This window comes from Moschus berezovskii, chromosome 3 (genome assembly GCF_049115385.1).
Source record: "Moschus berezovskii isolate FMDL1 chromosome 3, NW_MosBer_1.0, whole genome shotgun sequence".
Classification (NCBI taxonomy): domain Eukaryota; kingdom Metazoa; phylum Chordata; class Mammalia; order Artiodactyla; family Moschidae; genus Moschus; species Moschus berezovskii.
In genome coordinates, this window is record NC_142462.1 from 127,830,767 (window position 1) to 127,852,148 (window position 21,382).

The following is a 21,382-nucleotide window of genomic DNA, read 5'->3' on the forward strand; positions in this document are numbered from 1 at the left end:
TTTCTTTTTTTTTTCTTTATTTATTTTTATTGGAGGCTAATTATTTTACAATACTATATTGGTTGGTTTTGCCATACATTGACATGAATCCGCCCCGGGTGTACATGAGTTCCCCTTCCTGAACCCCCCTCCCACCCCTCTCCTCCCTTTATCCTCCCTCTGGGTCATCCCCGCACACCAGCCCAGAGCATCCTGTAACATGCAACGACCCTGAACTGGCGATTCGTTTCACATATGACAACATACATGTTTCAATGCCATTCTCCCAAATCATCCCACCCTCACCCTCTCCCACAGAGTCCCAAAGACTGTTCTACACATCTGTGTCTCTTTTGCTGTCTCGTATACAGGGTTATCATTTGCATCTTTCTAAATTCCATGTATATGCATTAGTATACTGTATTGGTGTTTTTCTTTCTGGCTTACTTCACTCCGTATAATAGGCTCTAGTTTCATCCACCTCATTAGAACTGATTCAAATGCATCCAAAAAAGACATAAAGATGGCTAACAAACACATGAAAAAATGCTCAACATCCCTCATAATCAGAGAAATGCAAATCAAAACCACAATGAGATACCATTTCACACCAGTCAGAATGGCTGCTATCCAAAAGTCTACATGCAATAAATGCTGGAGAGGGTGTGGAGAAAAGGGAACCCTCTTACACTGTTGGTGGGAATGCAAACTAGTACAGCCACTATGGAGAACAGTGTGGAGATTCCTCAAAAAACTGGAAATAGAACTGCCATATGATCCAGCGATCGCACTCCTGGGCATACACACCGAGGAAACCAGAATTGAAAGAGACACATGTACTACAATGTTCATTGCTGCACTGTTTATAATAGCCAGGACAGGGAAGCAACCTAGATGTCCATCTGCAGACGAATGGATAAGAAAGCTGTGGTACATATATACAGTGGAATATTACTCAGCGATTAAAAAGACCAGTTCCAACTATCTGCTTTTCCTTGTGTGAGCTTTGGCAAACTGTATCTTTGAAGGAATTTGTTCATTTCACCTAAGTTTTCAAATCTGTGGGCACAGAAATGTTCATAATATCCTGCAGTATCGTTTGAATGCTAATGGAATCATCTGCAATAGCTGCTCTTTCATTTCTGATTCTAGTAATTTGTGTTTTTCCTGTTTATCTTAGTTAGCCTCAGTTCAGTTCAGTCACTCAGTCGTGTCCGACTCTTTGCGACCCCATGGTCAGAAGCACTCCAGGCTTCCCTGTCCATCACCAGCTCCCACAGCCTGCTCACACTCGTGTCCAACGAGTCGGTGATGCCATCCAGCCGTCTCACCCTCCATCGTCCCCGTCTCCTCCTGCCGTCAGTCTTCCCAGCATCAGGGGCTTTTCCAGTGAGTCAGCGCTTCACATCAGGTGGCCGAAGTACTGCAGCTTCAGCTTCAGCATCAGTGCTTCCTGTGAATATTCAGGACTGATCCCAGTTATATTTGTGTTACGAATCTGCAGTTTAACTGGACTGTGGTGTGAGAGCAGACATTGTGTGGTTTCCATACTTTTCAGGTGTGTTATAAAGTGTGGTTCATCTTGGTGAATGTTCCATGCAAGCTGGAGAAGAATGTACACTGTGCTATTGTTGGATGAAGGAGTCTATAAATGTCAATTAGATCCAGCTGACTGAGCGTATTATTTAGTTTTAATACATCTGTATTTACTTACTGATTTTCTGCCTACTGGACCTGCCAGCTACCAGAGAGGGGGTGTTGCAGTCTCCAGCTATGTTAGAGAGCTCACCCAGCTCTCTGTCAGTTCACTCAGTTTCCGCCTCCTGCATTCTCATGCTCTGTGCTATGCACATACACATTAAGGACTGCTAGATCCTTTAGGAAAGCTGACCCTTTATCATTATGTATTGCTCCTTTTATTCCTGACAATCTTCCTTGCTCTGAAGTCCACCTTGTCTAAAATTAACACAGCTGCTCCAGCTCTCTTGATTAGTTAACACGGTGCATCTTTCTGTATCCCTTTAGAGTGTATGTGTGTGTGTGTGTCTGTCTGTCTGCATGCGTGCATGTTCAGTCATATCCAACTCTCAACCCCATGGACTGTAGCCCACCAGGCTTCTCTGTCCATGGGATTCTCCAGGCAAGAATATTGGGGTGGGTTGCCATTTCCTACTCCAAGGGATCTTTCCCACCCAGGGACTGAACCCAAGTCTTTCACATCTCCTGCACTGGCAAAGTGATTTCATTCCACCAGCACCACCCAGGATAACACACTTTTAATATATCTGTATCTTTATATTTACTGGATTTCTTATAGAAAACATACAGTTGGGGTTTTTAATTCACTCTGAGAATCTGTCTTTTAAGTGATTTATTTAGACCATTAAAGTAACCACTGATGATGTTGTTTTAAAATTTATCACATTTTAACAATTTTCTATTCATTGGCCATGCTGTTTAGATTTTTGTCTTTAGTCTTTTTCTGCCACCTCTGGTTTTAACTGAGAATTTTATGTGATTCTATTTTCTCTCTTCTGTTAGACTAACAGTTATACTTCTTTATAAATATTTTTGTTGGCTGCCCTAGAATTTACAATTAAATACACTATACTGCTTCATAGGTAGTGCAGCTACCTTATAGAGTTTTTCCAATTCCTTCCACCTGTCCCTATAACATTACTGTCATTCATTTCACTTATCCACAAGCTAATCACTGGATACACTGGAGCTATCACTTTGAATAAACTGGTATATGTTGGATCAAAAATAAGAAATTTATTTAACCTTAATTTATTCTGAACACTTTTTCTTTCTTTATGTAAATCTGAGTTTCTCCCCAAAATAATTTTCCTTCTCTCTGAAGAACTACTTTTAAAATTTCTTGTCAAGCAGGTCTGTTGCTAACAGACTAGGACTCCCAGCTAGGACTTGATGATTCTCCCATGAACATTAACATCAGAGAAGGCCACTCTATGACCATAATGGACAAATTTTTGTTTGTACTATATAGCACAGGGAACTATCTTAAATATCTTGTAATAACCGATAATAGGGCTTCCCTGGAGGCCCAAGGTTAAGGAATCCCCTGGAGAAATGACAACCCACTCCAATATTCTTGCCTGGGAAATCCCATGGACAAAGGAGACTTGCGGGCCACAATCCATGGGGTCGCAAGAGTCGGACGTGACTTAGTGACTAAACCACAACAATAACGGAAAACAATCAGAAAAAGAAAAGACAGATATAATTGAATTACTTAGCAGTACTACCTGACTGAAACTAATACAAGATTATTGTAATTTTAATGGCATTTTCCCCTGCTTTCTGAACATGAAAATCGTATTTTCATTTTGCACTGGGCCCCAAAACTTAGGTAGCCAGCCCTGGAAAAATCTGAAAACACAGAACTTCCTGGAAAGCAAGTACAGAATATGAAGGAAAAAGTCCCCATCACCTCGTTCTTTTAAGATCTAGACATTAAGTTAACAAAGCTACATCAAGTTCACTTAGTAACTAGTAGAACTCTGAAACTAGCTAGCAACTCACAGCCAGGTACTCCCAGCTAGGACTTGATGATTCTCCCATGAACATTAACATCAGAGAAGGCCACTCTACGACCATAATGGACAAAGAATAAATAAGATCACTCTGAGGCATGTCTGAACAAAGACAAACAATGTGGACTCTCCAAACCACAAAAGTGGCTGAGCGCCCCTGACCCTGGCTAACGTGGACGGCTAGCACCTTCACTGCAGCAGGGGCCTCTCTCACACCTTCTTCACTCTGTGTGCTCAGTCGCTCAGCCGTGCCCAGCTCTCTGCCACTCCAGGAATGCAGCCCGCCAGGCTCATCTGTCCATGGGATTTTCCAGGGAACAATACTAGAGTGGCTTGCCATTTCCTATTCCGGGGGCTTTTCCTTCTACATATGATCTATTAAGATACCCAGTCATAGGGCCTCCCTGGTGGCTCAGTAGTAAAGAATCCACCTGCCAAAGTGGAAGACACAGGTTTGATTCCTGATTCAGGAGGATCCCACACTCCTCAGAGCAACTAAGCTTGTGTCTACCACAACTGTTGAGCCTGTGCTCTAGACCCAACTGCAACTACTGAGCCCACACACCGCAGCTCCTGAAGCCTGTGCAGCCTGAGCCTGTGCTCTGCGACAAGAAAACCACTGCAATGAGAAGACCATGCCCTGCAACTAGAGAGGAGGCCCGCTGCCCAACGAGAGAGTAGGCTGTGCAGCAGCAAACACCCAGCACAGTCAGAGACAGACAGACGAACGCTTTAGAAGAGTCATCTAATTCTGTGCACATGAGGTCCAAAAGGAAAAGGAAATAAAAAGACAGCAAACAGAAGAAAGGAAACGGATCATTACCACCTCACAGCAGCAGCGAAATGTGACCATTATAGTAACTGACAAGAGAACTCTGAAATATTCATAATATTAAAGATTCATAATACTAAAGTAAGATTATTACATGAGCTTTTAAAAATTATACACTACACCACATACAAAAAACTAACTCAAAGTGGATCAAAGACCTCAAAAATGTCAGTTAAAACTATACAACTCTTAGAAGAAAACGTAAGGGAAAATCTCCATGGCACTGGATTTAAAGGCAACCCATGGAATGAAAGAAAACATTTTCAAATCACAAAGGGATTAATATCCAGAATATACAAAGAACTCCTAAAACTCAACAACAAAATAACCCATTTCAAAAATGGGCAAGGACTTTAGATAGACATTTCTTCAAAGAAAATATACAGATGTCCAACAGCACATAAAACAATGCTCAACATCACTAACCATCAGGGAAATACAAATCAAAACCATAATGAAATACCACTGCACCTAGTAGGATAACTACTACTTTTTAAAAAACAGAAAACATGTGTTGGTGAATATACAGCGAAATTAAAACACTGCCATATTACTGCTAGGAATGTAAAATGGTCCAGGCACTGTGGAAAACAGTATGGCAACTCCTCAAAAAATTAAACATAGGATTACCATGAGATCCAGAAATTCAAATTCTGGGTATATATCTGCAAGAATTGAAAGCAAGGCCTGGAACAAATATCCATACACCCATGTTCACAGCAGCATTATTCACAGTAGCCAGGAAACAATCCAAATGTCCCCTGATGGATGAACCGATAAGCAAACAAGGCTGTACACACAATGGATTTTCATCCGGCCTCAGAAAGGAAGCAAATTCTGACACATCCCTCAACATGGATGAAACCTGAAATGTCACGCTAAGTGAAATATAAGCCAGACACAAAAGGACAAACATTGTACGACTCCTCTTACACAAGTTACCTGGAACAGCACAATCCAGAGAGACAGAAAGTAGAACGGTGGCTACCAGGAGTTGGAAGGAGAGAGGAACCAGTTTCTGACCAAAGGGAACACTTTCAGTCTGGAATGGCGATAAAGCTCTGCAGATGGATGGTGGTGATTCACAACGATGCAAATGAACTCAGTGTCACTCAACAGCAGACTTAAAAATGGTAAACTGTAAGTTATGTGTATTTTATGTTTTTGGCAAAACAAAAAGAGGTGAATAATTTAAAAAACTGGCACCATGGCAGTCAGAAAGAAAACTAACAGGAATCCAAAGTGGAAAAGAAGTAAAACTGTCACTATTTGCAGATGACATGATATTATACGTAGAAAATCATAAAGGTGCTGTCAGAAAACTACTAGAGTTCATCAATGAATTAGTGAAGTTGCAGGATACAAAATTAACCCATTACTGACCAGGGGATTTTTGCAGAAACTAACGCTTGTGGCCAACATTCTGAAAGAGATGGGAATCCCAGACCACCTGACCTGCCTCTTGAGAAACCTGTATGCAGGTCAGGAAGCAACAGTTAGAACTGGACATGGAACAACAGACTGGTTCCAAATAGGAAAAGGTGTACGTCAAGGTTGTATATTGTCACCTTGCTTATTTAACTTATATGCAGAGTACATCATGAGGAACGCTGGGCTGGAAGAAGCACAAGCTGGAGTCAAGATTGCTGGGAGAAATATCAATAACCTCAGATATGCAGATGACACTACCCTTATGGCAGAAAGTGAAGAGGAACTCAAACGCCTCTTGATGAAAGTGAAAGAGGAGAGTGAAAAGGTTGGTTTGAAGCTCAACATTCAGAAAACAAAGATCATGGCATCTGGTCCCATCACTTCATGGGAAATAGATGGAAAAACAGTGGAAACAGTGTCAGACTTTGTTTTTTGGGGCTCCAAAATCACTGCAGATGCTGATTGCAGCCATGAAATTAAAAGACGCTTGCTCCTTGGAAGGAAAGTTATGACCAACCTTGATAGTATATTAAAAAGCAGAGACATTACTTTGCCAACCAAGGTCCGTCTAGTCAAGGCAATGGTTTTTCCCGTGGTCATGTATGGTTGTGAGAGTTGGACTGTGAAGAAGGCTGATCGCCAAAGAATCGATGCTTTTGAACTGTGGTGTTGGAGAAGACTCTTGAGAGTCCCTTATACTGCAAGGAGATCCAACCAGTCCATTCTAAAGGAGATCAATCCTGGATGTTCATTGGAGGGACTGATGCTAAAGCTGAAACTGCAATACTTTGGCCACCTCATGCGACGAGTTGACTCACTGGAAAAGACTCTGATGCTGGGAAAGGTTGGGGGCGGGAGGGGAAGGGGACGACGGAGAATGAGATGGCTGGATGGCATCACCGACTCTGTGGACATGAGTTTGAGTGTACTCCGGGAGTTGGTGATGGACAGGGAGGCCTGGCGTGCTGTGATTCATGGGGTCGCGGAGAGTCGGACACGACTGAGCGACTGAACTGAACTGAACTGAACTGAACGCTTGTGGCCGGCAATTTTTCTTTTGGCCAGTCAAAAATTCTGTTATTTCACTAACACTTTGCAGGTTACTACATTCAATAGTTACACCTGACACACCTGTAAAGTCTTCTCACCTTCATGAAATGTTGCCTTTAATTCACAATTCTGTAGAAGCAAAGGCTCATTTTCGCCATTATCATGAATTTCACTTCCACTTTCTGTATCAGAATCAATCACTAAGGTTTTCTGTCTTTTTGTTCATCCAATATTCACATCGTCTGAATTAGAACTAAACTCTGAAGAATGATCATCTTCTGAAGCACTGGTATATATATATTGCTTGAACAATCAGAGAAAGTATCTCCATAAAATTCACTGAAAAATTCTTCACTCAAAATTCTGCAGTGCATCATTTTTGAACATTTTACATTCATAATAAACACAAGGTTGGAACAAAAACCCAAGAAAGCAAAACGTGAATGATAATGACAATCATTAACTTGTATAATGAACCCTTGATCAATTTTAAGCTTCAGCAACTTTGTACGGTGATGTTAATTGTGTGTGTGTGTGTGTGTGAAAGTCACTCATTCGTGTCCGACTCTTTGTGACCCCATACACTACACAGTCCGTGGAAATCTCCAGGCCAGAATCCTGGAGTGGGTAGCCTATTCCTTCTCCGATGTTAATTGTTTCACGCTCTAAAAACCTATCAATACATCTCCAGTCAATAATGTTCAGGTAACAAAAGCTATATTACTATATTTCCAGTTAATACACAGAAATCTCTTGCATTCCTATACAATAACAACAAAAGATAGAAACAAGAATTAAACACTTGGGAATAAACCTACCTAAGGAGGCAAACAGAAAACAAAGATTATGGCATCTGGTCCCATCACTTCATGGGAAATAGATGGGGAAACAGTGTCAGACTTTATTTTTGGGGGCTCCAAAATCACTGCAGATGCTGATTGCAGCCATGAAGTTAAAAGACGCTTACTGCTTGGAAGGAAAGTTATGACCAACCTAGATAGCATATTAAAAAGCAGAGACATTACTTTGCCAACAAAGGTCCGTCTAGTCAAGGCTATGGTTTTTCCCGTGGTCATGTATGGATGTGAGAGTTGGACTGTGAAGAAAGCTGATCGCCGAAGAATTGATGCTTTTGAACTGTGGTGCTGGAGAAGACTCTTGAGAGTCCCTTGGACTGCAAGGAGATCCAACCAGTCCATTCTAAAGGAGATCAATCCTGGGTGTTCACTGGAAGGACTGATGCTAAAACTGAAACTGCAATACTTTGGCCACCTCATGCGACGAGTTGACTCACTGGAAAAGACTCTGAAGCTGGGAGGGATTGGGGGCAGGAGGAGACGGGGACGACCGAGAATGAGATGGCTGGGTGGCATCACCGACTCGATGGACATGAGTTTGAGTGAACTCTGGGAGTTGGTGATGGACAGGGAGGCCTGGTGTGCTGTGATTCATGGGGTCGCGAAGAGTCGGACACGACTGAGCGACTCAACTGAACTGAAGGAGGCAAAACACCTGTACTCTGAAAACTATAACACACTGATGAAAGAAGTCAAAGATGACACAGATGGAAAGATGTACCATGTTCTTAAATTGGAAGAATCAATACTGTCAAAATGACTACTCTACCCAAGGCAATCTACAGATTCAATGCAATCCCTATCAAATTACCAATTTCGTTTTTCAAAGAACTAGAACAAAAAAGTTTTTAATTCGTATGCTAACACAAAAGACCCCCAAATAGCCAAAGCATTCTTGAGAAAGAAAAATGGAGCTGGAGCAATCAGACTCCTTGACTTCAAATTATACTACAAAGCTACAGGAATCAAAACAATATGGTACTGGCACAAAAAACAGAACTATAGATCAATGGAACAGGATAGAAGGCCCGTAAATAAATTTATGCATCTATGGTCAGTTCAGTTCAGTTCAGTCGCTCAGTCGTGTCCGACTCTTCGCGACCCCATGAATCACAGCACACCAGGCCTCCCTGTCCATCACCAACTCCCGGAGTTCACTCAAACTCATGTCCATCGAGTCGGTGATGCCACCCAGCCATCTCATTCTCTGTCGTCCCCGTCTCCTCCTGCCCCCAATCCCTCCCAGCATCAGAGTCTTTTCCAGTGAGTCAACTCGTCACATGAGGTGGCCAAAGTATTGCAGTTTCAGTTTTAGCATCAGTCCTTCCAATGAACACCCAGGATTGATCTCCTCTAGAATGGACTGGTTGGATCTCCTTGCAGTCCAAGGGACTCTCAAGAGTCTTCTCCAGCACAACAGTTCAAAAGCATCAATTCTTCGGTGATCAGCTTTCTTCACAGTCCAACTCTCACATCCATACATGACCACGGGAAAAACCATAGCCTTGACTAGACAGACCTTTGTTGGCAAAGTAATGTCTCTGCTTTTTAATATGCTATCTAGTTAATCTACAACAAAAGAGGCAAGAATCTAAAATTAAGAAAAGACAATCTTTTCAATAAGTGCTGCTGGGAAAACTGGACAGCTACATGTAAAAGAACGAAATCAGACCATTCTCTAACACCATACACAAAATAAACTCAAAACGGATTAAAGGGCTATACATAATAAGGCTGATACTATAAAACTATTAAAAGAAAACATAAGCAGAACACTCTCTGATATAAATCGCAGCAATATCTTTTTGTATCCACCTCCGAGAGTAATAAAAATAAACAAATGAGACTTAAATAAACTTAAAAGCTTTTACACAGCAAAGGAAACCATAAACAAAATGAAAAGATAACCCACAGAATGGGAGAAAATGCCTGCAAATAAGGCAACAGACAGGGATTAACCTCCAAAATATACAAAGAAATCATGGAGCTCTATATCAAAAGAGCAAACAACCCAGTCTACAAATGGGTGTGCTCAGTCGCTCAGTCATGCCTGACTCTTTGCAACCCTATGGACTGTAGCCTGTCAGGCTAATCTATACGTGGGATTCTCCAGGCAAGAATACTGGAGTGGGTTGCCATTTCCTCCTCCAAAAGATGGGCTGCTGCTGCTGCTAAGTCACTTTAGTCGCGTCCGACTCTGTGTGACCCCACAGACGGAAGCTCACCAGGCTCCCCCGTCCCTGGGATTCTCCAGGCAAGAACACTGGAGTGGGTTGCCATTTCCTTCTCCAATGTGGGAAAGTGAAAAGTGAAAGTAAAGTCGCTCAGTCGTGTCCGACCCTTAGCGACCCCACGGACTGCAGCCTACCAGGCTCCTCCATCCATGGGATTTTCTAGGCAAGAGTACTGGAATGGTTTGCCATTGCCTTCTCCACCAAAAGATGGGCAAAAGATCTAAATAGACATTTCTCCCAAGAAGACATACAGATGGCCAAAAAGCACATTATAAGATGCTCGATATCACTGATTATTAGAGAAATGCACATCAAAACTACATTTAGGCACCACGTCACACTGGTCAGAATGACCCTCATCAGAAAATCTGCAAACAATAAATGCCGGAGAAGGTGCGGAGAAAAGGGAACCCTCCTACACTGTTGGTAGATATGCAAACTGGTGTGACCACTATGAAGAATAGTATGGAGGTCCCTTAAAAAACTAAACATAACAGTACTATATGATCCAGCAATCCCATGTCTAGGCATATATCCAAAGAAAATCAGTTTGAAAAGATACATGATCCCCAACGTTCACTGCAGAACTACTTGCAATAGCAAAGATATGGAAGGAACCTAGATGTCCATCAACAGGGGAATGAATAAAGAAAATGTGGTACATTATACAGTGGAACACTACTCAGCCATAAAAAAGAATGAATGATGCCATATGCAGCAACACAGAGGGACCTAGAGATTATCACACTAATTGAAATCAGAAGGAGAAAGAAAAATATATTTCATTTATATGCGGAATCTTTTTAAAAAAGACACAAATGAACTTACCTACAAAACAGAAACAAATTCACAGACTTCAGAAGCAAACCTACTTTTAAACATAAATGAAAAAAGAATTGGTGACAAGTCCTGGAGAAAATCAAGCATTTATACTCACTCTAAACATGAATACTTCGAGGAAGGAAAGCCAAAGACTGGAAATTCACTAAGCTTGGTCACTGTCGGCACTGGTTCTGCAGCAACAGAGCATATCTACCATCCAAGGGTGCTGGGCCAGGAGAGGTAGGGATGAGGAGGAGCAGAACTAAGGAATTCTAGAATCAGGTCCAAAACTGAGTTGTTTCTAGGATAGTGGACAAAAAAAATAAAGCTCCTGGCTACCAAAATATGGGTACTTTTCTCAATCCAAATAAAAGAATACTTATTAATCTAAAATACAGCCAAAATAGACCAATGGAACTGCACAGAGTCTCAATTAAATCCCACAAATATACAGTTACTTAATTTGTGATTAGGCTTCCCTGGTGACTCAGATGATAAAGAATCTGCCTGCAATGCAGGAGACCTAGGTTCAGTCCCTGGGTTGGGAAGATCCCCTGGAGAAGAAAATGGCAACCCACTGCAGTATTCCTGCCTGGAGAACTCTATGGACAAAGGAGCCTGTCAGGCTACAGTCCATGGGGTCGAAAACAGCTGGACACGACTGAGTGATTTTCACTTTCAGTTTGTGACTAAGGTCATAAGTACTGCTGAAGCGATCAGACATCCAAGTGAGAAAAAAAAAAATTACAACTCCTACTTTATAACATACACAAAATATAAATTCCAGATGAACTGTAGGTTTAAATAGGAGGTAGCTGTTCAGTCGCTAAGTCATGTTCTACTCTTTGAAACCCCATGATGGGACTGCAGCACGCCAGGCTCCCGTCCTTCACTCAAACTCATGTCCCTTGAGTCAGTGATGCCATCCAATCATCTCATCCTCTGCTGCCCCCTTCTTCTTTAGCTTTAAATTTTTCCCAGCATCAGGGTTCCCTACAATGAATCATCTCTTCGCATCAGGTGGCCAGATGATAGGAGGAGTAACTCAATAAAGCATTTAGAGAAAAGCACGACAGAACATCTTCATAACCTTGGAGTAACCAAAGATTTTTTTAAACAGGACATAAAAAAATCACTAGTCATAAAAGAAAAAATGATAAAGTGAACTATATTAAGAATTTCTGCTCATAAGATACCATTAAGTGAAAAGGAATCCACTGAATGAAAAAAAGACTTACTATATACATACACACATATATACATATATACGACTAAAAGATCATATCCAGAAAACACAAAGAACCCTTGCAATCACTATTAAAAACATAAACAAGTTTAAAAATGGGGGAAAGAGCTGAAGACTCTTCACAAAAGATTTCCAAATGGCCAAAAAATACGAAAAGATGCTCAAATTCTTATCATCAGGGAAATGCAAATAAAACCTTTTGTGCAATAAATACCATGACACTTAACCGAATGGTTAATTTTTTTTTTAATACTAGGCATTTGTACAGATGAGAAGCAAATCACACCTCTTCTACAGTGCCAGTGGGAGTGTAAATTGGTACAACCCACTTTGGCAAACTACCTCAAAGTATCTACTAAAGATGAGCAAACCCGCAACCTATAACCCAGAGGTTCCATTCTTAAGCGCAGACCTAACAAATGCACACACACATTCACCAAACATGTACCTGAATACTGGTAAACAGAACCTGAAAACGACTGAAGCGTCCACGAACAGCAAAATAAAAATAAACTGTGCCAGAGTCACACAACCACAGCATTATGGGTGAATTACAATCACATACAACATAGAGGAATTTCACAAACACTGATGAGTGAAAGAAATCAGACACAGGACAGTGCATACCATAAGGTTTCATATAGGTAAGTTCAAAACTAAGCTCATCTGTTAAAGTCAGGACAGTGGTTCCTCTTGGTGGAACAGAGAGGAACCAGACAAGGAAACGGGATGGGCCTCTGCGATGCTAGCCATACTGTTTCTCAGTCTGTGTTCAGGACAACAGTGTGTTTAAAGTGCTTCAAGCTGGGCATGGATGATTATGTACTTCTGTTTATTTCAGCTTCAAGTCACAGATTTAAACTAAATATGCTGTATCAGAGTCCACCAGTTCAGATCTTATATTTCTTTATTCCAAGGTATGACTTGGCAGGGTGTTCTCAATTTTCTAGATCAGTAACTACACAAACTAGGCAATTCTCAACCAGCATTTTCCACCTAAAACCAAGAGACTGACTGAGTTTGAGAGAAGGTAGTTAGAAGAAGGAAGAGATAAACACAAATACCCCAAATTTACATATTTTACATTGTTATGAAAACACAAATACAGACAACCATAACGTGCTCCAGTGCCATCAGGAAAAGGTGAAAACATCCAAGTAGGTTGCTAAGGCCAAGCCTGCTTCCCGACCTCTGGCAGCAGCACAGAAGGACAGGGGACCAACAACGGATGACTCCCTTCAGATGCTGCTTCCAGAGCACAAAGGACTTCTGCTCAGGGCCCTCAATCCCATCGACCTTGGGTCTTCACACCCAAAGGCCAGGTTTCGGAAAGGTGTGTGCTAATAACCAAGAGGGTCCCAGCCAGGCTGCGGAGGTTCGCTCCTGGCAGGGCTAGGACCAAGCTCGTCGGCCTTTGCCCGGCGCCTGTGAGGCCCACCCAGGTCCTGCTGGATACCCGCCTGCACACTTGCCTACCGTGTATCCACGCGGGAGCTGGGCCATGGGGGAGGCAGGCCACAGGAATGCGGGTCACGGGGGGTGCGGGCCACGGGAGAGCCGGGTCACGGGGGTGCGGGCCACGGGGGAGCCGCGCCACGGGGGTGCGGGCCACGGGGGAGCCGTGCCACGGGGGTGCGGGCCACGGGGGTGCGGGCCACGGGGGAGGCGGGCCACGGGGGAGCCGGGTCACAGGGGTGCGGGTCACGGGGGTGCGGGCCACGGGGGAGCCGGGTCACGGGGGTGCAGGTCACGCGGGAGGCTGGCCACGGGGGAGGCGGGCCACGGGGGAGCGGGCCACGGGGGTGCGGGCCACGGGGTGCGGGTCACGGGGGAGCCGGGCCACGGGGGAGCGGGCCACGGGGGAGCTGGACCACGGGGGTGCGGGTCACGGGGGTGCGGGTCACGGGGGTGCGGGTCACGGGGGAGCCGGACCACGGGGGTGCGGGTCACGGGGGAGCCGGACCACGGGGGAGCGGGTTACGGGGGTGCGGGCCACGGCTGCGGGATGGGCTGCGGGACCGTGGTCCACCGCCGGGAGGGTGAGCGGCCCAGGACGAGCCGGGGGCGAGCAGGACGCAGGTGGCACCGAAGCACTCCCGGGCGCGGACAGGTGACTAGACGGAAACGCGCCGGGACGGCGAGCAGGCGGGCGCGGGGGGCACGGAGCCCGGGGAGCGGCGCGCCGCGGGCAGCCTGAGGGAGGAGCGGGCGGCCGGAGGGGAGCGCGGCGGGGCGGAGGGCGCTCACCGTGGACTCCCGCACTTGGCTGTGGAAGTGCTGCTCCCGCGCCGACACCTCGTCCTGCCCTTCCATCTTCCTTCATGCCCGCCGCCTCGCCGCCCGCGCGCGCCGCCGCACCATCGCCTACCGGCTCGCGGGGCTGCACGGCCGCCCCGCCGCCCGGGACGGGAGTGGACGGACAGTCGGCCGCTACACGGCCGGTGCCCACAGCCCCGGCTGCTGCCACAGCCGCCGTCCCAACCGCCGCCTGAGGAGAAGCCGCTCGGTCTGCCGAGGGCGGGCGCCTCGCGGGCCGGGGCGGGGCGGGGGGCGGGGCGTGACGTCAGAGGAAGGCGCCGCGCGTCAGAGGAGCGCGCCGAGGGCCCGAGGGGCGGGGCCGGGGGCGGGACCTGGAGGGTGGGGCTTGGGGCACGCCCCTCGCGGGAGCCCGCAAACTCCAGCCCAGAGTCCCGCGAGGAGTCAGCTGTCGGGGCCGGGTCTCGCGTGAGCGCGAGCTACTGCGGGCGGGCGGCGCGCCGGGGACGCCCCTGTGTGGCCGCTGCCGTCCGCTCCCCTCACCAGCACCGGCCCCGCCAGTTCACTGGGCGGGGTCCGCTGCGAGGTCTCCGGCGGGAACCGTCACTCCGCCCAAGTAAGTAAAAGGGTCGGAAACCTGGCCCCGCTGGATCTGACCGGCGGTCGGGCCGCCGCTGGCCTTGGACCTCTCCACCGGGAAGACGTAGGTAGCCCTGCGTGTGCGGCCCTTGCGGGGTCGGAGGGCGGGGGTGTTCTCGGGCTCCCAGAGGCCCTCCACCCAGCAGTTAGTTTGCGGACCCGCAAGGGTTCCAAACAGAGGTAAAGTTAAACCGCTCAGTCGTGTCCGACTCTCTGTGACCCCACGGACTGTAGCCCACCAGGCCCCTCTCTCCATGGGATTCTCCAGGTAACAATACTGGAGTGGGTTGCCATGCCCTACTCCAGGGGATCTTCCCGACCCAGGGATCGAACCCGGGTCTCCTGCATTGCAGGCGGATTCTTTACCGTTTGAGCCGCCAGGGAAGCCAATCATCTGTAGTCCTGTGTGGCAGCTGCAGTCCACTCCCCTCACCAGCACCGGCCCCGCCAGTTCCCTGGGCGGTGTCAGTCTCCTACAAAAGTTCTCCTCCCAGTGCACAGTCCCTAAGTCCAACAGAGTTACCCTACGTGTCCCGCTAACACAGTCGGCTGTATATCACTGCTTTGGGGCTGCCCTGGTGGCTCAGACAGTAAGAAATCAGCCTGCAAAGCAGGAGACCCAGGTTCGATCCCCGGTTTGGGAGGATCCCCTGGAGAAGGGAATGTTTACCCGCTCCAGTATTCTGGCCTAGAGAATCCAATGGACAGAGGAGCCTGGCGAGCTCTGCCCATGGGGTCACAAAGAGTCAGACACGACTGAGTCACTAACACACAACAACCACTGCTTTTACACTTGCTTCCGAAGGTCCTGCGCTTGAAACAAACATTCTGTGCCACTGTTCTCTACACAATTCTGTATAGTAAAGTACACAAAAGCACAGCTACTTGTACAGGATGCACACAAGGAACAGTGTAGGCCAGACATATGAACCAACTTACATGACTGGACATGTGAACACAGGTTCGCATTTTGAAAGTTCTCAACTTGAAGGTTCAGATGCAGGGGCCTTACTGTAGTTTACCCCCATTCTGCATTAAATACCTTTTTGTTGTTGTTTTGCAATAAAGATGACTTCAAAGGAGTATTTCATTTCCTTTTAGATTTGGGGACTATAAGAAAGCCACTTAAATTGCTGTTGACTGTGAGCTTTGGGCATCTCTAAGAATTCTTAGGAAATGAGACAATCTACAGATTGCTTGCAAATTATTTTTATGATGTAAATTTATTTTGAAGTATCTTTTTGTGATTTTTAATTAAAATTTTTTTCGTGACTCCAGCTCTATTTTATGGTCCCTGAAAAGCTTCAAAGGCCTCCAGATACTGTGCATAGAATGCCTCATGCCAGAAAATGGTGGTGAGGACTTGGAGAGCATGAAACTTGTCCTGAGCCAGTACTGCTACTGCCATAGGCTTATAAGAAACCAGGAACTACTTCCAACTAGTTAAATCCTGTGCTCATCTTTATTTTGAATAAGTCTCAGTGCCCTAAAGAACCAGGGAAAGACAAAGAAGTATCTGTTTTTCTGAACACCCAGCTTCTGAGAGCTGAGTTAAATACCTGCCTGAAATGACCTGGATAATTTCTGGAGTAACCTCTCCAAAGCAGAGATTAATGAGATCCGATTTAAGATGTGTGACGTTTAGATACATATTCCAGAAAGTTAATACATGTGGCATTTCTGACCTTTCAACACTCCAACCATCTAGACCTTTTAATTTCCTTTTATGCAGCTGTCTGCAGAGGTTCACTTACATTTGATCTGAGTTGTTTCCTTGCCTTTGGTACTTATAACACTGAGCCCAGGGGAGTAGACCTCAAAAATGGCCACAAGCTCTTCTCTCTACTCTCACCCCTTTGCCTTGTGTCTTTCCCCTCCTCCTAGCAAGGAGCAGAGCCTATTTTCCACCCCTTAAATCTGGGTCTGAACATGTGACTTGCCTTGGCCAAGGGGACATCAGAAAATAGGATGCTCTTGAGAAGTGTTTGTGTGTTTGGGCTTGCCCCTTCTGACAGCCCCTGGGCACCCTCCAACTGCCACTGTGCACTCTCGTCCCGCCCAGCTAGCTCTGTCACCCCAGCTGACACTCACTTTTCTGTATCCCCCTAAAATAGGAAGCCCCCAAACACAGTTTTTTGCCTCTGCTGGAAGCACTACAATACAGTGTTCTCATTAACTGTAGAACAAAAATCAAACTCCTTCACCAGCGCTCAAGACCTTGACTTTGGGACCCCATCCTGCCCGTCCAAGTCCTCCCCACTTCTTTGCCTAAAGAGCCCTTTCCTGCAGCCTGGCATCCTCCTCTCACCAACCCCCTGGGTCTTCCCATGGCCAGCGCCTGGAACATTCACCACTCCCATGCCCTCTTTCCTCCTCTTCGGATTCAGAGCTGCCACTCTTTACTGCCCACACTAAGACCTTCCTTCCCGACGAAGTCTTTACTGGGCACTTCCAGTGTCTTTACTCACTCATTTGTTCAAACACACGAACAGACAATGGAAAGAAGACGGCTTCAGTCTCTGCTCTGGGGGAGCTTAGAGTCCAAGAGAACCGAGGGCACACAGCATTCATCTGACACTTGGCACACATGTCCTTGTATTTCATCTCAGCATTTCACATATCTGTGTCCTCCCACACTCAGAGTACAAGCTCTGTAAGGTCTGGAGTATCTCTTCCTGCACTCTGTAAACTTCTGTGTACTTCCTACAAAATTCTTAGAAAAGAAGTGAAAGTGAAAGTCATGTCCAACTCCTTGCAATCCCATGGGCTATACAGTCCATGGAATTCTCTAGTTCCCTTCTCCAGGGGATCTTCCTGACCCAAGGATTGAACCCAGGTCTCCCATGTTGCAGGGAGATTCTTTATCAGTTGAGCCACCAGGGAAGCCCAATATCTATTAGAATGCTTTGACAAACATAGACGCTTCACAAGTGTTTATTAGCCGATAGGTTGGTTACCCTGAGAAATTTCCCAAAGGCTTCTTCAAACTTCAGTTAAGTCTTCAGATATCTGTACCTATGTAGATAACTGTATGGTCGTTGCCAGTGTGTTTGCCATGATGACTTAGGTGTCCACAGATGAGAATACTGCTCCTTGCTGTGTACTCTGGTTTCACTATCATGTCGGGTCTTTGACCCTGCCAAGATCTGGGATGGTGCTTTGATTCTAACTTGATCACAATGAGATCAAATTTCTAAGACATAACGACATAGAGACCAGTTGTTGTTGTTTTTTTGTCTTTATGCCCCATACAGAATCCAGCCAAGTAACGTTCGTGTGTAACCAGAGTTCCTTCCCACCTCTCTTATAGGGCTTCTTTCTTTCCCTTATCCAAGCACTCACAGTGGAGAGATAAACAAGCAAAAATCTACTAGCAAGCCAGCTGTCTATCCCCAGGGAAAAACACAAACAAACTGTGACATGTTCATGAAATGGAATTTTACCCTGGCCTGAAAAATCCTCAAACCACAGCTGCAAGCAACAATACGGGTGAGTCTCTACATCAGCACTGAACACAAAACTCTCCCCCAGCTTCCAGATCACTTAGAATCAAACACTAATCCCTCACTGAGACCTCTAGGGACCCCAGAACCCACCCCACCCACCTCCGCAGCCCCTACCACGCCCGCACTGCCTTTGTCCAGAACATAGTTCCTGTGGATCATGACTGTGCCCTCGTCACTTAAGATTGCAGCGCGAATGTTATCAACACAAGCCAACCCAGAGGCTTGCTCACGTCACCGTGTTCTCCTGCCCTCTAAGCAGGACTATTGTTTATGTGTGGGCTCGTTTTCTGTCCAGTCTAATTTGTCTGGTTCGCTGTTTTCCAACACCAAGCACAGTTCCTGGCAAATATCAGGAGCTCAGTAAATCTTTCTTAGATGAAGAACTAAACGAGTGCATGGGAGAGAAAGAGAGAGGTGACGGGGGCGGGGGTAACAGAGAGAGAGAGATGGGGTGGGAACTAGCTTTTGTAGAATAACCACTACACCCCTGGCGTCTCACGTGCGTTGTGTAACTTAACCATCACAGCAGCCCTGTGAGGCAGGCACTGTTGGCTCTGTTTTACCACTGAAGACCCTAAGAGGAGGGTCAGTGACCTGACCTGTTCACACAGTCCACGTTCGAACCCAGCTCCGTCTGATCACTAACTCCTAGTCCTTCACACAGCACAATTGCCCCTGTGCTGCTGGACTATTCCTGAACTATACAGTCCATGGAGTCACAAAGAGTCAGACACGAGTGAGTGACTTTCACTTTCACAGTTGCCCCTTGCCATGCAATAAAACCACAGCCTGAGTTCATCGTGGGTGACAGAGGAGAACTTCTAGGCCCCTCTGTTGGAGATTCTGCCCTAACCACTCATCTCCCCTTCCCCCGAAGTTTTCCCACCCTTACGTGTGCCTGAGTACGTGCTGAAACCTACCGGTCCGTCCAGGCTCCCTCTGCCCAGAGCTGCAGTGGTGGTGTAGTGCTCAGGGCTCTCCAGAGGAGAAGAGCCAAGAGGAGATGCAGAGAGACAGACACGCTAGACAGACAGACAGGACAGATGGATGGATAGATCGATAGACATATAGATAGAAGGATAGGCAGATGGCTCGACAATATAGATAGACTGATAGACACAATGGACAGATAGACAGATAGATGGACAGATACGATGGATAGACAGACAGACATGATGGATAGATAGACGGATAGGCCAAATGGGTGGATACATAGATAGACAGATGGCCACAATATGGTTCCCACTTCCATTCTCTTATAAAAAGCCAAGTTCCTTGGGGAAATGGTTGATTCTAGGGCTGAGGCAAGAAATATACAAGACAAGCCAGAAGAGAAGAAAGCAATCAGGGAGCTCCCTGACCGTCCAGTGGCCAAGACTCCATGCTCTCACTGCCAGGGTCCTGGGTTCGATCCCTGGTCGGGGAACTAAGATCCCACAAGCTGCAGGACACAGCCAAAAAACAAACGTTGATCAAAACAATAAAAGTATGGGGGTGTGACAGGGACACAGGCACCAACCTGAGAGTTAAAGCAAAAATAATTTGAACATAAAAATAAATAGCAAAGTATTGGGTTAGAATCAAAGTATAAAATAAATATTCATGAGTCAATACTGATAAAAACAAATGTTAACTTTGTTAAATTCTTCCCTTCCAGAAGTGGAGCTTACCTCCCCACCCCTAAGTGTCACTAAATTTATTGACCTGCTTCCAAAACCCAGACAGAAGGAGGAAAAGTCAAGTAACTGCAGAGGAGAAACCTGGGGGTCAGTGTGAGTACCAGCAGGGGTGAGTCATGCTGGCAGCATGCCCCCTTGATGTGGGTAACGAGAATGGCCGTTCACCCGTGAGGCCTTCCTCCCCAATGCACACCCTCACTCCAACCATGAGAAGAACATCAGACCAACCCAAATTGACCTGTATTCTACAAAACACCAGACCAATACACCCCAAAGCCGTCAAGGTCATCAAAAACAAGGGCAGTCTGGGAAAGTGTCCCAGCCCAAGGGAGGCTCAGGTTGACAGTGTATCAACACTGGTTCAGTGGTGATAAACGCACTGTGCTAAGAGGAAGACAGCAAGGGAGCCTGGATATGGGGACTCGGGGACTTGCCATCTTTGCAACTTTGCTGTAAATTGAATTTTAAAGTTTATTTTTTTAATAAGGAAGAGAAAGAAGACCAGGTCGCTTTCAAAATCTCCAGGAGGATCAGAGAACCACACTTGAAGGAATGATGCCCCAGTCAAGAGCTGGTCCCTTGAAGATACCAGTGCACCATTTCCAAGTATAAACATAGCATATCCACAACTTACTTGATGGTAGTCACTTTTTTTTTTAGTTTGACCGAGTCATGCAACATGTGGGATCTTAATTCTGCAAACAGGAACCAAACCCATGCCCCCTGCATTGGAAGCAAAGAATCTTAACCACTGGACTGCCAGAGAAGCTCCCTGAAACTGCTACAAGTGCAAGCTCACTCTGCTCCCACACAACAAAACCCTAGGAATCTGAGAGGCAAGGCGGCCGAGAAGACCACCAGTCTGTGACATTAGACATGAGTCTGTGTCTCAAAATAGCCATCTTATGGGGGTCTGGTTGTCAGGTTCTTTTATAGATCAGAGGTGAGGGAGGTGAGGAAACAAAAATGTCATTGTTAGTCACTCGGTTGTATCCAACTCTTTGCGACCCTATGGACTGTAGCCCACCAGGCTCCTCTCTCCATGGGATTTTTTAGGCAAGAATACTGGAGTGGGTAGCCATTTCCTTCTCCAGGGGATCTTCCCCACCCAGGGGTTGAATCCAGGTCTCCTGCACTGCAGATGGATCTCTTACTGTCTGAGTCACCAAGGAAGCCCAAAAAAGGCCATTAATCTTGCAAGGTCCATCTAGTCAAGGCTATGGTTTTACCCGTGGTCATATATGGATGTGAGAGTTGGACTGTGAAGAAAGCTGATCGCCGAAGAATTGATGCT

The 21,382-nt window shown here is 46.0% G+C and overlaps 1 protein-coding gene and 1 long non-coding RNA gene across 10 annotated transcripts in view; one reads left to right on the forward strand and one right to left on the reverse strand.

Annotated features, from left to right (window-relative positions):
* LMBR1 (limb development membrane protein 1) overlaps positions 1-14,550 on the reverse strand; it is a 145,363-nt gene extending 130,813 nt beyond the window's left edge. For all 5 annotated transcript variants that reach the window (XM_088834787.1, XM_055421640.2, XM_055421643.2 and 2 more), the window contains exon 1: positions 14,256-14,550. In XM_088834787.1, coding sequence (XP_088690913.1) covers positions 14,256-14,331 — 76 coding nt within the window. In that variant the 5' untranslated portion in view covers positions 14,332-14,550. The remainder of the gene's footprint in view (positions 1-14,255) is intronic.
* Positions 14,551-14,648: 98 nt separating this feature from the next.
* Positions 14,649-21,382, forward strand: part of LOC129552814 (uncharacterized) — a 43,633-nt gene continuing 36,899 nt past the window's right edge. For 3 of the 5 annotated variants that reach the window (XR_016037101.1, XR_016037102.1, XR_016037103.1), the window contains exons 1-2: positions 14,649-14,880; positions 18,214-18,392. This is a non-coding gene — a long non-coding RNA (uncharacterized LOC129552814). The remainder of the gene's footprint in view (positions 14,881-18,213; positions 18,393-21,382) is intronic. The other 2 variants (XR_008685327.2, XR_008685328.2) reach the window with 2 other exon arrangements.